At 36.8% G+C, this 17,451-nt stretch overlaps 1 protein-coding gene across 1 annotated transcript in view; it reads left to right on the forward strand.

The window, feature by feature from the left end:
* Nucleotides 1-17,451, forward strand: part of LOC150075250 (uncharacterized) — a 68,928-nt gene that overhangs the window by 11,033 nt on the left and 40,444 nt on the right. The window contains exon 2 of the mRNA XM_090388413.1: nucleotides 9,966-10,052. Coding sequence (XP_090244539.1) covers nucleotides 9,966-10,052 — 87 coding nt within the window. The remainder of the gene's footprint in view (nucleotides 1-9,965; nucleotides 10,053-17,451) is intronic.

Here is a 17,451-nt window from a genome sequence, read left to right on the forward strand (position 1 = left end):
TTTGCTACTTATATTTTAATATTTCATTTGTTAATATATCAATATGCAATCATTGGAAAAACAATTGCCTATGAATATTCTAAAATCATAGTATTTTGTTTGGTTTGTTTTCTTAATTTTCTATTTTGATCTACTTGCCTTGGCAGAAATGTACAAAACATTAATGCCCCAATGCATAATTATAGTTGTAGTCCCCTGACTTAAGTTTTCTACAATGTTCTGCTTTACTTTGCCTTTCTTTCTTCCCAGTATTCATATTCTACCCATTAACTTTCATCCTAAGACTTTTATTTATATAAGTCTCAGTAGAGGTACCAGGCACCCCAGTGCCCCTACTGCAACAAGATCTAGGAAAATTGGGTCAATGGACTGAGAAATAGTAGTTGAAGTTTAACATTGGCAAATGCAATATACTTCATGTGGGTAGCATTAACCCCAGAGTAATTTATCAACTGTGTGGTACTACACTCAAGATAGTGGAGAATGAAAAGGACCTAGGGGTAATTGTGCAGTTGAACATGAAATTCTCTAAGCAATGCAGACATGCTGTCAGGACTGCTCATTGAGTTTTGTCAGTGATATACAGAAACTTTGCTAAGGAGGTGATTAACCCTTTGTATAAAGCCATTTTTAAGCTGCATCTTGATTACTGTATAGAGGTCTGGAAGCCTTACTTTAGGAAGGATGTAGATCTGCTGGAACAGGTGCTGAGAAGGGTAACAAAACTGGTGAAGGGAACAAAAGAGTGTTCTTCCCTAGAAAGGCTTCAGTTCTGCAAATTGCAGCATCTTGAGACTAGGCACCTGCAGGGAGATCTTATTGAAGTATTTAAAAGCACTGAATGGACTGAATAAGCTGAATGTTAATGCATTCTTCCACTTGTTGAGACTATGCACAAGGGGGCATAAATTCAAGTTGAGGAAGGATGGTTGCAGGATAGATGTGCATAAGTTTGCCTTCAGTTGGTTGATTGCTGGAATGGGTTTTCTTCTATTTTTGTGAAAGTGGATGGGTTGAATAAATTCAAGGAAGAACTACGTAGTCCTTTTCTTCTTTTTTTTTTTTTTGGAACATCCTAGAACAAGCAGGCAGCTTAGTTATATACTGAAATTACGTCAAACAGGAAAAATTAGTGAGAAAACTTCTCCATGAAAATATTTACACTATTTACTATTGATCAAAAAGTAACCTATAAGCTTCTGTAAGATGAACCTCCTGGCAAATTTTAATAACAAAACCCAACATCCTCCTTTTGGAAAGGCTGATCTCCCATAGGGTGGAAGTTAGCCTCCATACAGAAAATTCTTGTTAGTCTCAACTTACCATTTTTTTATTAAAAATATATTTAGAGCTGGTTAAATTTACTCTGCATTAGAAGATTTAGGAAAGAATTCTAGGACATAACTTCAGTCTTTTCTAAATTTTAATAAAATTTGTGCAAGAAATCCAGTCAAAGGGAAAGTACTAAAATAGGAGATGATGCCTGCCAGAGAAACAACATATGCAGTAAATATACTTTAGAAGTTAACAGTAAATGTATTTAGACATAATGGTTGACCATTTCCAAAGCCTTATATTTGAGTGGACATAACAAATGTTAATACACCAGAAGCTAGGAAAGTGGATGGTGTCAATCCTAAATTCACAGATCTCGGACACAACAGGTCAGTCTCAGGTTGGTTTCTTGTTTCTACTTAAAGAATAGATTCCAAGCTGGGAGGCAGAAACAACTGAAGGGGCCAGTTGCATTTTCCTTTCAGGGAAAAAGAGTGAACCTACCATCTTTGCCATTACATAAGAAGAAGAAATATTGTAAGAAAATTATTGGATGAAACAGGATCTGACTATAATCTAACTGACTTTTCACAAAATTTTTGCAATTATAAATAAAAAGAATTTGGAAACAGGGTTTTCATTGGTTGGGCCAGAGTCCTCAGAAAGGAAGTGGAGTAAGACACAAGGGCAGTTATGGAAGTTGTTGTTGTTATTTGGTTTTTAGGAGCATTAGCAACTAAGGCCATATTGCTCCGGGATATGCGGTGGTCATTCCCTGTCCTCTCCGCATCCTCCGTATTTGGTGGTGGCGGGCTCGAACCCCGGTCTAATCAAGAAGCATGTGCTATGCACTGCTGCTCCTTCCCACCTGGCTACAGAGGCGCCTCAGTTATGGAAGTGTGCAGTGTAAAGTGCAGTAGTGAAGTAGTAATAAAAGTATCATATTAAGTTCACCCAAGGACTAATTCATCTGCTCATATGTAATATACTCATAAATTGCTTGTTTCTCAGGTAGTTGCTGGATGAAAAACCCAAGCTTTTGGGAGGGGGGGGGCCCTTGCTGTCTGTCACACCTATAAGACCAACTAATTCAGCTATGAAACGAAAAAAAACGATAAAAATTGGTAGTGTGGATGTGGGAGTAATTTCTTAAAGAAAAGGGAAGAGGTGCAGTAAGGTGACGTGTCAAAGGCTATGGTTTAGTGGGATGCTGTGGTAGAGAGAGGTAGTTGCTGTTTGCTGGATGAAAAACCCAAGCTTTGGGGTGTCTGTCACACCTAAGACTAACTAATTCAGCTATGAAACGAAAAAAAACAATAAAAACTGGTAGTGTGGATGTGGGAGTAATTTTTTTAAAGAAAAGGGAAGAGGTGCAGTAAGGTGACGTGTCAAAGGCTATGGTTTAGTGGGATGCTGTGGTAGAGAGAGAGAGAGAGAGAGTTATTGCCCCAGAGGAAGCAGCACTTTCTTTAGTTTTGATAATGTCACATTGATGATGAAACTGACATACAACTGTATCAATTTCATAATCAACTAATTTTATTGTAATCAGTTATTTCGATTATTGAAATAATTGATACTAGTGATTGGGCATAATTGAATGATTATGCCCATCACTACTTTGAGTAATGGGAAGCAAAATAGGTTCTTGTAGTGTTTCTATGTAGACGCATTATATTAAAATCAAGGTGGGGGCAATTACAGGGTCTGCTGAGGATCCTCATGGTTCAAGCAATTACATGGATTGTGTTTGAGTTACTAACAGCACAGGCAGGCACATGCATACTTGTTTATAGTTTAATGAGAACACTATGGTAAATAAATTTGATGAATTTGAAATATTGGTGAAGTCATCATATGCAGACATTATAGGAATATTAGAAATACTGCTCTGACATTGGTGATGTAGAATTTCAATACAGTTTTTTTTTTTTTTTTTTTTTTTTTGTGTAAACCCCAAACACGAGAGGTATTAGAACCTATAGTACTTAGTACCGTGTTTGGTTTGGAGGTTGAGAAGACAAAAGAAGATATTTGTTGATACTGGACTTGAACTTCTGTAGATTGTAATTTTCTGGAAATACGTATGAAGGAAGGTTGTTCCAGAAAACGGCAGTTGAATGAATAAACAAGGAAGATAAAAAGTTGGTTCTGTGGGTTTGAAGTTGGACAGTAAATGGATGTTGGCTGGTGGCGGTATGTGTTTGGACTGTTTTGAAAGAGAAAGCGGGAATTATAGAAGCCAATTCAGAAGAACAGTGCATATGGAAGTATCTGTAGAAGAGGCGTGCAGCAGAAACAGTATGTCTATGAGACAGCGAGTGGAGACTCTGTTAGAGATGAATCATTAATTAACCTAACTGCCCTCTTCTGAATGGAATCAAGAAGCCTGAGAGAGGTTTTGGGGGCACCACCTGAGATGTGGGAACAATATTCCATGGCAGGGCAGATTTGCGATTTATACAGAGTGAGCAGCTCTTTGAAAGAAAAGTAACGCCGAGAGCGAAAGAGAAAACCAAGTTTTTTAGATACAGAAGAAGCAATATTTGTAATGTGCTTGTGCCAAGAGAGATTAGAAGTCAGGGTAATCCCCAAAAGAGATATATAATTTTGTCTAGAAATAGGAGTGTCACTAAAGATAAGCACAGAAGCAGAAGAATCCTTTTTGCAAGATATAAGAAAAGACTGAGTTTTAGAAGGGCTGAAATCAATTAAGTTGTCTTTGCCCCACTGGAGAATTACCTGAAGATCGGCATTTAAGGAATTGGAAGAAGATTTTCGAGAAGTTGAAGCTGATTGAGCAGGGCAAGGTTTCTCAAAATGGAAAGTAGAATGCAATGTGCTAACATCGGCAAAACTATGGATAGGATTTCCAGTCAATGGAAGAAGGTCATTAATATACAAGAGGAAAACAGTGGGGGAAAAGAACTGAACCTTGGGGGACACCAGCATTAGTGGACGAGTTAGAAGATAGAGAGCCATCTACCATCACCCTCAGTGAGCGATCAGAGAGAAAACTGGATAACCAATTACTAAAAACTGTTGACAAACCATAAGATGGAAGCTTGTTTAGAAGACCTTTATGCCAAACACGATCCAAAGCCTTTGATATGTCAAGAGCAACTACTTGTGTTTCACCAAACCTTTCCACTGAATTAGTCCATAAACATAAGCCAGAATATCACCGGTGGATCGACACTGATGGAATCCATACTGGCAATCGTTGATCAGATGGAAGGTTTCTAGGTAGTTTAAAGAGTTGGCAGTTAATTGATTTCTCCATTACTTTAGAAAGAGTAGAAGTAATTGTAATGGGACGATAATTGGATGGGAGGGATTTGTCACCCTTTTTAGGAACTGGCTGGATATGAGCAAATTTCCAAGCAGAAGGAAAAACACCTTTGGAATAAGAAAACGAAAAAAGGTGACAAAGAATAGGAGTAAATTCAGGAGCACAAGTTTTGAGAACAAGTGGAGAAATACCATTGGGACCTGGAGCTTTCTTAGCATCGAGATTCATCAAAATCCTTCTGACATCCTTTTGACAGAAGACCACAGGATGCATTGAATGGAGCGTGTTGGGAATGGTGGGAGGTGTTTTACCAAGATCATTAATACAAGAGTTGGAAGAAAAATGGGATGCTAGCAGGTCAGATTTATCCTTGGCTGAAGTGACAACAGAACCATCTGGTTTGGACAGAGGTGGGAGCAGAGATGGGCAAAAGTTGTGGCCAATAGCTTTGGAAAGAGACCAGAATGCTGCTACCATTAGGGCAAGAAGCAAGTTTTCTACTCTTAACTTGTTCAAACTCAAGTTTGGACTGATTAATAACTGCTTTACAATTGTTTCGAGCTTTGGTGTAGGCAGAAAATGAAACTGAAGAATTAGAAACAAGCCAATTACGATATGCAACATTCTTCTTTTGAACAGCTTTAGCACATTTATCGGAAAACCAAGGTTTAGATAAAGGACGAGATTTTAAAGTGGAGTATGGAATAAAGGATTCCATTCCTGCAAGAATAATTTCACTGACATGATGGGAGCAAGCGTTGACATCCGAAGTTTTGAAACAGTAATCCGACCAAGGAAAAGAAGAAAAGAAATCTTGCAGGTCTTCCCATTTTGCATTCTTGTAATGCCAAACAACACGAGGTTGGGAATAACCACAAGATAAAGGCTCCATTGGAGAAGAGACAATCACCAAGTTGTGATCTGAAGTGTCTAAAGGACTTCTCGCTTCGACTGTGTACTTAGAAGGGTTCTTCGTGAGAAAACGATCAAGCGTGTTGGCTGTATGATTAGGATTGTACAGTATTCTTGTAGGTAAATGAACAATCTGTGCAAGGTCATTAGTAATTGCAAAAGTCTCAGCATCTCGACCAGCTGGGTCGGTGTGACTAGAAAACGGAAGCCATCTAGAGTTGTAAACATTAAAATCACCAAGGAAAATTACCTCACAGTTAGGAAAGTTGGACTGGAGAAAGTCAAGTTGCAAAGAGAGGAAGTCAAAGAGCTCCAAGTGATTAGTGGAGTTGGGAGAACGGTAGAGACAAGACATGAATCTGACACAATGAGGTAGAGAGATTTTAAGCCAGAGAAGATCAAAGAGAGGAGATTCCAAATTGCCAAGTCTCTGACAGGGAATATAAGAACGGACATATGCACAAGTACCACCTTTGAGGCGAAAGGAATCATACAGTGAATAATTTGGGCATCTGAGATGAGAAGTGGTTGAATCAACTGATAAGTGAGATTCTGTCAGAAAAAGTACATGGGGTTTGGCAGACTGCAAGTGGAAATGGATATCGTTGAGATTAGAATTGAGACCACGTATATTTGTGAAATGAATTAGGAAGTGCTTCGAAGGTTTAGATCTTTTCGCAGATAAGCTTGCACTATTAGTTTGACAATTCATGGTGTATTCAATAGTAAGAAAAAGTGAGTGGGACATGCTGTATGAAGTAATGAAATTTTTGGATATGGCTTACACATGGTTTGTTATTTGGTTTTTAGGAGCATTAGCAACTAAGACCATATTGCTCCGGGATATGCGGTGGTCATTCTCTGACCTTTCCGCATCCTCCGTATTTGGTGGTGACTGGCTCAAACCCCGGTCTAATCAATAAGCGTGTGCTACGCACTGCTGCTCCTTCCCACCTGGCTACGGAGGCGCTGCGTACACATGGTAAGAATATACCCAGATCCTTGACATAACGTGGCCTCCACAATGCTCCCTGCATACACACTACTAGGACTCCCTCCAGTCACCGTCTGGCAGAGTAGAGGTAGCAAGATTATACACTAGCTGATCCGGAAGCTTCCTAGAGAGTTACCAATAGGTTTGGTCCGGTGTACTAACTAGCGGCCGGCCTGCGAACACCGTTTTAGAGCTGTACTTCGAAATGTAAGGAATATTGGATCTCGCCACGATGTTCATCATAACCTCAAAAGTCATTAGTCATACTGCATGATGGAAGAGATAGGGAAGAGTTGACTGGAACTTAGCTGTAGAGACTAAACATGGGTTCCACCACTTCAAGCCTCCAATAAGTAAAGTGGTGGTATTTCACCGGTTGATGAGAGTCATCGCCCACCTAGTACTGCCTGGTAATATAGAGGGGCGGCATTCCTCCATGTGGTGTGGGTGCCACACCTCGACTCCTGCTTATGTTGGTTTACACCTGGGTGGTCACCCACCATGTACTTGTGCATGGAGGTTATACCCAGGATTACTAACAGTCCCACCATCGTGAAGGTGCAAGCAGAGGATTTGGCTGTCACAGACTGTCCGAACTTCGCCGAAATTGGGTCCACTTGACTTGATTGTCACCTGAATATCAGTTTCATCAGCATTTTAGACTCCCAGGTAGCAAGTACAGCTTGTCTGGCATATCCAAGAGAATATCTGTGACAACCTGAAGGACCAAGTGAGTACAATGTGTGCAGAAACAGAGCAGGTGAGGAATTATATAGGGATGATTATAAATTACTAGAGGACACAAAAGCCTACATGAAGTATAATGTAGTTGCAATTGGCCCCTAGTTCTGGAATCATAACACTGAAAATTTCACTCTCGTCATTTTACTTTTCACCTCCCAGGATACACCTAAATCAAATCTCCTCTAATGTGTCTAGTTTCTAAGCTCTGCAACCCACATATTCAAAGTTTTTCCTCACATGGATGGCCTTTTGCCAATCTCAGCCAGCATATTTCCTATTTTTGGACCCTCTCTACCCAAGAAGCTCGGTCTGTTTTTTTTTTTAGGTGCAGTCTCCATACCTGGACACAGTATTCCAAGTATGATCTCACAATTGCTTTACACAGTGGTATTATGACCTCTCTAACTCTACAAGCAAATGTTTAATAAATCATTAATAGTACACCTTGGGCCCTGATTGCCATAAGTCTACACTGCTCGAAGAACTTCATGTCCGACCATGTCATAACTCCCAAATCTCCTTCCTCTACTGTTTTTCATGCTCGGTTCTACCAAACCAAGTGTGTAAGTTATTTTGGGGTTGCTATTCTCCAAGTGTAAGACCTTGCATTTTGCTGCATCAAAACATAGCTGCCACTTTTCTGACCATCTCTAAATTCTAAGTCATCCTGAAGAAGCTGTGCTTGGTGCTGATCATTAGCTATTCTATCAATCTTGATATCAGCTTCATTTTTCGACATCATGCCCTCTGTCCCTTTGTTGATGTAATTTAAGAAAAGCAAAAACAACAATGGTGGTCCCAGTACCAAATTCATGGAGAACCCCACTTCTTATATTAACCCAATTTGAAGAATACCATTAATCACAACCATCTGCCTCCTGCCCAGTAGCCATTCTGCAATCCATCTAAGGATTTTTCCTGTGATTCCAATGTGTTCCAGCTTATACAGTACCCTCTCATGTAGGACTGGGTCAAAATATCTTGCTGAAACCTAAGTAAACAATGTCAAAATTATTTCCTACAACCATCTCATGAGTGACTCTGTCAAAACAGCTAACTGAGTTGGTTAAACATGATTTTCCCTTTGCAATTTCCTTCAGAATTCCACTTCTTTTAAATTATTCTGTAATGCACACTTTATCATTGCCTCTATGATTTTCCCTAATACTAAAGGTCAGACTGATCAGTCAGTAGACATTAAGTTCTCTTAGAACCATCTTTATGTATTGGTGGTACATTTTGGCACTTCTCCAGTTCAAGGGTATAACTCCAGTTCAAGGGTATAAGGGTGATGACCTTATAATTAATGTCAATGGCTCCATGCACTCTCTTGCCACCTTTCTCAAAATTAGTGGGTGTAATACCATCAACTTCGGGAGCCTTACTCACCTTTAGGCTTGAATGTTTTTCTAATAAATAATCTTCTGAAATTTCAGTATCGCTAATTTCATGCTTTCCATCTTCAGTTGCCCAACAATAAAATTTCCTATGACAACTGACTGAACTTTAAAGTTTTTATAAGTTTATTAAAATAAACTTACAAAAAAGAAGGGAATATAAATAATACAATAATAAAAAGTATAAAAATACAAACAGGATAAAATATATTAAAATTGCAAAACGTAAGCAAAAATAAAATCAATTATATGAAAAACATAGTAGTTTTCAAGGCAGTGAGCTTCTTCATCAACCAAAGAGTGCATGCCACTGTTTTTTCTCCTCTTATATTCTGATCGCTTTCAAGGAAAACAAAAAAAAAAAAAAAAAAAGCTAATACCCTTACAGCTGTTTCCTTCGAAACAAATATTTACAACTGAGTGTGAATCCTTCGCAGACTGCATGTGGTACTGGGAAGTAAGAAAATGCATTTGCTATTGTTATCATCATTTAAAAAATTTCAGCAGCAGGATGTGCAGGTGCACTATCTAACAACAGGAATGCCTTAATGTTTTATTCTGCATTTAATTCTTTCTTCAGAAATTTTACTTCTTTTAAGTGATTGTGAAACCATTCCATAAAAAGGTGAGGACCACATCATTAAATTCTTGTTTAGTAAAAATCTCTGTTCTGTAAATGAAATACATATGCATAAGGGAAAAGGGAAAAAAAAGGGGGGGGACAGAAGGCAGTCTGAAAAGCCCAAATCAGTGAAATATTTTTGTACCTCCTAAAATGGCTTAGATTGAATTTGAAGATGTTAACAGCAGAACTATATAGTCACTTTTTGCAATCAGTGATGTATGAATTGAGAATGGTTCTGGTCATACATATATTAGCATATCAAAATTATTGTTTAGTAAGTAACGTTGGCCAACATAAATTTATCTCTACTAACACATCAACTAAAAATATATTCTTGGCTAAATGCTAAGAGTATGAAAGAGATGGTTTATGTATGGGTACTTCACATACATCATTATGCAGTACCCATGCATAAATCACTCCTTTAACACATCAACTGTTTCCAGTCTATGCATAGATTCCTTTGGAATCTAACTTTTGCTCCAAATGTACTTTTTTTTTTTTTTGGCCAGTGGAGGTCAGCTGCATAGCAAAAGATCTCACAGGGAAACTAATCTGCAATTTGCAAGTCAAATATAACCTCCAGATAAACATTACAAGTTAAATTGTAATGGTTATCTGTAATTATAATTTTAAAACCTATTTAAGTTTTAAACATAGATAAACAAATGATATCATAGTCTTACTCTGCTATTCACATGCTCTTTTTTTTTCCTATATATATAGATAGAAAGAAAAGTGAAGGTCCTGGGGCCAGTAAATGTTGTAAGGCCAAAAAATGTTCATTATACAACTTATATAATAACTTTACGGGTAAGTGAACAGTTTTTTTTTTTTTTTTTTGGAAAAGGGATGTATTTAAAAATAGTTTTTAGTATTTTTAGAAAATATTACTTATCCGGGAATTAAAAATGAACATGTTAGAGGTACTGGAAATATCTCAACAACTTCTGTCACTTATTACTTGAAGGGATTTTTATTTATACTGTATATATATATATATTTTTTTTTTTTTTTTGTTTGTTTGTTTAAGCATAAAATTCTTTCATTATTTAACAGATTTCCCTTGAATGATACAAAAATTGTGAACCCAATCCACTTCATTTAATATAATAAAACTATGGGAGGAAATGGTTTTATACCAGTAGAGAATATCTGTTTTTGTATTATGAAATTGAGATATCACAATCAAAATGTTTATCAGTGAGTAATAATTACTTGTAATAAGGCTTAAGTTTTGTTCTACTTTCATTTTTTCTGGCACTTAGATTTTTCCTTTAGCCAGCGGGTAGTTGGTTGGTGGAACTGACTTCCATCCTTTGTTGTGGAAGTTGATAGCCTAAATAAATTTAAGGCTGAGCTGGACAGGTATTTGGAACGAACAGAGGGGTGAAATGGGAGCGGTTTTTTTTTTTTTTTTGGTTTTTTTTGGCTGATGCTGCATAAGCTTGCTTTCTTGCATCATATGCCTCTATTAATGCTAAAAACTTTCCATGACTTGCAGAAGTTTTTAATAGGTATAGTTTTTCTTTTTCCAATAAATATTTTTCTGAATTCAGGAATAGGATCATATCCTACCTTTCCCCACCACTTGCTCAAAATCATGATGCATTTTTTCCTGTTTTCATTTCAATTTTCTACAGATTACTACTCAATACAGATAACTGATGACATACAAGTACCAGTATTTGGAAAGCAAAACTCATACAGCACCAACAAAAAAAAAATAAAGGAAACAAATTGTATATTCATTTGTCCATCCCTTCTAATAATTTGTCCAATCCTTTGAATAAATTAAAAATTTCTCCCTACACTATGTGAGTTATTCTTACTTTCTAGCAAAAAGGAAACTTCAATATATCTATTCTGCAACCATATTTTTTCAATTTGTATCTGTTTAGAGTTTTAGTTCTTTAATTTGTGTATAAATAATATATTTCAAGTTCTCACAGAGAGTAAACATGGCATCAGAATTTGCTCATCATCAGCCATTTTCAATCCACTGCAGGATGAAGGCCTCTCCAGCAACTTTCCAGTTCCTTCTGTTTTGTGCAATGGCCATCCATTTACTACCTACAAACTCATGAATTTCATCTGTCCATCTCCATCGTTGTCTTCCAGGTTTTCTCTTAGCTCCTCTTGGGTACCATTCTGTTATTTACCTAGTCCATCTGTCATGATGTCTTCGAGCTGTGTCTTGCCCAAGACCATTTTAGTTGTTTCGTTTTGATAAGAACGTCCTTTACTTGAGTTTGCTGCCTAATCCATGTGTTTCTCTTCTTATCTAACAGTCTGATTCCCAATATAATTCGTTCCATTCTTTGCTGTGTAGTTCTCAGCTTCTCTTCCATTCTTTTGGTGAGTGCCCAAGTTTCACTTCCATAAGTCACGATGGGAGTATACATTGGTTCATTATTTTATGTTTCAGACAAATTGGGATATTTCTCCTCAGTATGTGACTAATTTCCTGAATGCTATCCATCCAAAATTTATTCTTCTCTTGAATTTCAGCCATTTATCATTATTACTGCTCCTTCAATCATTATATCCCTTTCTGTGGCATACTTGTTCATCATTACTTTTATTTTAGCCATATTCATCTTTAGTCCAAAATGCTTAGTAACTCTGCATAACTGATTAAGATTTTCCTATAATTCTTTGAGATCGTGGCTTATGACCACAATGTCATCTGCAAATCATAAATGGTTTAGGTACTCTCCATTCACATTGACTCCTTTCTGCGACCAGTCTAATCAGAAGATTAGACTGGTGACAGTCTAATGGAGTCAAATGCCTTTTCATAATCCACAAATGCCAGACATAATGGTGTTTTATATTCATTTGCCTTAGCTGTGATATTACGTGAAGGTGATCCATAGTTGAGAATCCTGTCCTAAAGCCAGCTTGCTCTTTTGGTTGATTCTCATCAAGCATTCTTTCTAATCTGTTAGTAATGACCCTTGTGAACAACTTGTAGATGTGGGATAACAAGCTAATTGGTCTGTAATATCCAATTTATCGCCTTTCTTATGCAGCAAAACTATGATTGCATTATTGCATTTCGTAGGCGTCACACCTTTTCTAATGCATTTTGTGAAGATTTGCCAGTTTTTGTGTTATGTCTCTTCCTCCCAATTTTAACAACTCTACAGTAACTTCATCTTCCCCCAGGGCTTTCTGATTCTTCATTTTCTTCAACGCATGTTCTACTTCATCAGGAAGGATATCGGGTATGTCGTATGTGTTACTAATTTGCGATCCATCTTCCCCACTGCTGGCATCATTCCCTCGCTCCTTGTATAATTCTCTATAGTAGTCTTCTGCTATTTGAATTATGCCTTCTCTGCTATTTATAAGTACACCATTGCTATTCTTCAGTTTCAGTATCATTTGTCTTTCTGTATTACTGCTCATGGCTGCTGATTTAAATCCTTTGTTTTCCCTTAATGCTGCTTCTACTTTTCTTGTGTTAAATCTTATGTCCTCTCTGAGTCTCTTTCTAATGGCTTTGCATAACTCAGTATACTCAATTTTCTCCTTGTCAGTGTTTATCTTGCTCTTCTTCATTTGTTGTGTTCAGTTCATCATGACAAGTGTTTCTTGACTAATTTTTTCTTCTTTGGATTTCTTTTTGCCTATAGGTTTCTTGGGCTTTATCACTTTCAGAAAGTTGTAATATTCCTCATCGATATCTTGGTCCTGAACAGTCTGCAGAAGCTCAAACTTGTTCTTAAGTTCCAGTACATACTACTTTTTCTCCTCTTTTGTTATCTCAAAGACCTTCGTATTATTTACTTGAGTCAGTTTTTTCCTTTCTTTTCTTACATTTATATCAAGCATGCACCTTGCCATTATGTGATCAATTCCAACATTTACTTTGTTCAGGATGATAACATCATTCACGATATATCTTCTGTTAGTGAGGATGAAGTCTATTTCATTAGTTGTTAATCCATTTGGGATCTTCCATGTCCGCTTTCTGCTCACCCTTTTCTTGAAAAAAGTGTTCATTACTGACAATCCTAGAGATTCTGCAAATTCCACAAGTCTTTCACCTCTTTCATTTATTTCACCAATTCCAAAATTTCCTATAGTTCCCCTTTCTGCACTGTTTTGTCTCTTTCCAACCTTAGCATTGAAGTCCCCCATAGTGATAGTGTAGTGGGTTTTCTGCTCATACAGAGACTCAAGGATTTGCTCACTCAACCCTTTTAAAGCCTTAAACACTTCAACTAGATAAACACCTCAACACAAATGTTTCTTGGTCAGAATACCCTTTCCTCCCAACTAATCTTCTTGCTCTTCTCTGCATCTTTTCCAACAAATTTACATTCATCCTAAAATAAGGCCATCTTTTGCTGTTTGTAGGTCCTAGATACTCTTGGTGTTTACAGGCCTAGGTATGCTTTTCATTCCAAGGTTTCACTACATTATATCAAACGTACTAAAATTGTGATAAATCTAAATTTTTTTTTTTTGTTTAAAAGTGTTTCTGTAACTTTGGTTGCACAGTTATTTCCACAACATTTATTCTAGTGCTAACTTACTTGCAATGTAAACTTTGATATTATTGGTGCACAGAAGAGAAACGAAATGAGATTAGTGAAGGAAACAGAAGGATGGTCTTACCAAGAAAGGATTCGATTCTGCAAATTGCAGCATTTGGAGACTAGGCACCTGTGAGGTGATCTGATTGATGAGTATAAGGCATTGAATGGTTTGAGCAAGCTCAATGTTGATGAGATTCTTCCTCTTGATCAGACTACACAGATGAGGGGGGAATAAATTCAAAACTGAGGAAGGATGGCTGCAGGATAGATGTGTGGAAATTGGCCTTTGGCCAGCGGATGGTTGATTGTTGGAACAAAGGTTCCATCTGTAGTTGTCGAAGTGAGTAGTTTGAATAAATTCAAGAACAAGACAAAATATCGGAGGGGTGGATGGGTGATGTGGGAGTCTGGTTTTTTTTTTTTTTTAGCTGATGCTTTATAAGCTTGCTTTCTTGCATCATTTGCACTACTAATAATACTTTTGCTAACAAGAATACAGTACATATTATGTACTGTATTCTTGATGCAACATGATGCAAGTCAAAAAAGCCTATCCAGTATCAGCTTTAAAAAAAAAAAACCTTCATTTCCCCATTCCTCCCAGTATTTTGCTGAAGTCTTTCTTTAACCCTTAAATTTAATTCATAAACTTCAATCTGATGGCAAGTAGCTTTAATTTTTAAAATTACTCGCTTCCACAACATTATTTTGGAATATCAGAAGTTCATCAAAATCTAATAGGAAGTTAAATGATATTTTAATAACTAAGAGAAACATGTAAAAGAAATTGTTGAAGCTTAACATATAAAAGGTGCCTGGAGTGGTTGGAATCTATCCAATTACATTAAAAGAAGCAGCAAAGAAGGTAGGAAAACCCTTAGCCATAATTATGAGATCGTCTTTGGATTCACAGAAGGTTCCTATGGACTGAATATGTACAAATGTATTGCCAATCCACAAAGGGGGATCAAAAGGTGATATGAGTAATTACAAACCTGTTAGCTTAACTTCTGTTCCAGGGAGAATAATGGAGTCTCTGGTTAAAGAAGTAATGCAGGACTATCTAGACAGGACAGGAATGCAATTATACTACTGTCACAGCATCAATTTTCTAAGGGGTAATCTTGTCTGACCAATTTGATTGGATACTATGATGCAGTAACAAAGGAACTAGATGCAAAAAATTATTTTGGTATCATATACTGTACTTGGATTTCTGGAAAGCTTTTCATGCTGTTGCACATAAAAGACTGCGGTACAAATTGGAGTAGTGTGGCATTAAAGGGCAAGTTACTGCTCTGGATAAAGTGATGGTTGAGTGGGAGAATACAGAGAGTGGTTATTAATGGACACTGCTCCTCATGGACTAATATTATTAGTGGAGTCCCCAGGGGTTTATTGCTGGAGCCATTGCTATTTTCTGTATTTATTAATAATAGTGATGAAGGCATATCAGGCTTAATGTCTAAGTTTGCAGACAATACAGAGGTTGGCAGGATAGTTGATGACAGTAATCAAAGTAAGCTTGTGCAACAAGATCTAAAAAAAAATTAGGCAGTTGGGCTGAGAAATGGTAGTTGAAGTATAAAATTGACAAATGCAAGGTACTGCATGTAGGTAACAGTAATCCAGATTAACATGACAACTATGTGGTATCACAATGAAGATAGTAGTGAGCAAAAAAGAATGGGGGGGGGGTAATTGTGCAGTCAGATATGAAGTTCTATGATCAATGCATACAGGGTGCCAGAGCAGTTCATGCAGTTTTGCCAATGATATACAGGAACTTTGCTAGCAGGGATAAGGAAGTGATTATCCCATTTTACAAAGCAATGGTTTACGCTACATCTTGAGTACTGTATACAGGTCTGGAGGCCTCATTTTAGGAAGGATGTAGAACTGCTGAAGCAAGCACAAAGAAGGGCAAAGAGATTGTTGAAAGGAACAAAAGGGTGCTCTTAACAAGGCTTCAGTTCTGCAAATTGCAGCATCTGGAGACTAAGACATCTGTGAGATGACCTCATTGAGGTGTTTACAGCTTTGAATGAATTGAGCATACCAGAGATCATCTGTGGATTCAGGGAAGGTTCCTATGGACTGAATATGCACAAATTATCACCAATTCACAAAGGGAGATCAAAAGGTGACATGAGTAACTCTAAGAAGAAGAATGCTGATGGCATTCTTCTTACTCAGTACACATGTGAGGGGGCATAAATTCAAACTGAAGGATGATTGTAGGACAGATGTGTGGATGTTTGCCTGTGGGTGGCTGACTATTGGCAGCAGAGCTATGCTGAGGGTGAGGAAAACTTGCCTCAGGTTAAAAGCTGAAAGGGGAGCCAAAAGAAAGATTAAATAATTGTTTTCGATTGTATGTTTTGATCATTCCAATCCATTTATCATCTTGCTTTTGTAAGACGAAAATCTTTGTCGTGCCACTGTACAGATAACGAGCTCTGTACGCCAGTGCATCTGGGATGACAACTATGGTTATCCCTTCACTGGTTGTCGTTGACAAGATGAAATTGATAAAAACTATTTATGGTCAACATTAAGCCAAGAAAAATTATCTGATATGGCCATTTTATCAACTGAGAGCACCATATGTAATCAAATAAGTTTCAACAAAATTATTGATGACTTTTTGTCACTCAAAGCTCGCAAAATAAAATTGTAATCTTTACATATAAAAGCAGTGTGTGTGTGTGTATGTGTTTGTCTGTAATATATTATTGTTAATTTATTAAAGCAATATTGTTTATTTATAATTAAAAGTATTCTAATTTGTGATATTTTTTGCAAAACATTTGTTTCAAGTATTATAATAATATTGTTATTTTTGAAATGAATGAATGATGCATAAATAAATCTGTTATATATTTATAATAAATACTGCTTATGAGAATAAAAATCACTTTAAACAGTTTTATTTTATTTTTTTGTCATCATTTTATTTTTATTAAAATGTGTACCCAAAAAAGTATTTTAAATAAATTATTATTTTTTTTTTATATATTTTGGAAGGGCGCAATTTTTCATTCTTGCCTTGGGTACTAAAATGTCTCAGCACAGTGCTGATTGGCAGCAAACTTTCATCTGTTGCTGGGGAAGTAGGTAGTTTCAAGGAGGAACTATAATTACTGGAGCTGATGGACAGGTGATGTGAGGGGGTTGTGTTTTTTTTTTTTTTTTTTGGCTGATGTTTTACAAGCTTTCTTTCTTGCATCATTTTCCACTACTACTAATAATAATTAGATGAAACTTTATTCCAACAATTGATTACTATTTGGCTTGAGTGAATTTCTACACATTTATTTTACAACCAACCTTTTCCAGTTTAAATTTATACCCCCTTACATTTTTCATCTGAAAAAAGGCATGTCATCAGCATTAAATCAACTTAACTCTTTTAAAATTGCATACACTTCAGTTAGCATTAGTATCACCAGTGGAAAATGATGCATGAATACAAGCTTATAGCATTAGCCAAAAAAAAAAAAAAAACAACACTACACCTCCCATTTCACCAATTCATTCCCGCCAATAGTTTGTCTAGTTCTTCCTTGAATTTATTTAAACTATCAACTTCCAGAAAAACTGATGGAAATTGGTTCCAACAATGAACCACCCATTGGTTAAAGACAAACTTCTGCAACCAT

Source organism: Mastigoproctus giganteus, chromosome 14 (assembly GCF_048544385.1).
Source record: "Mastigoproctus giganteus isolate SK-2022 chromosome 14, ASM4854438v1, whole genome shotgun sequence".
NCBI lineage: Eukaryota > Metazoa > Arthropoda > Arachnida > Uropygi > Thelyphonidae > Mastigoproctus > Mastigoproctus giganteus.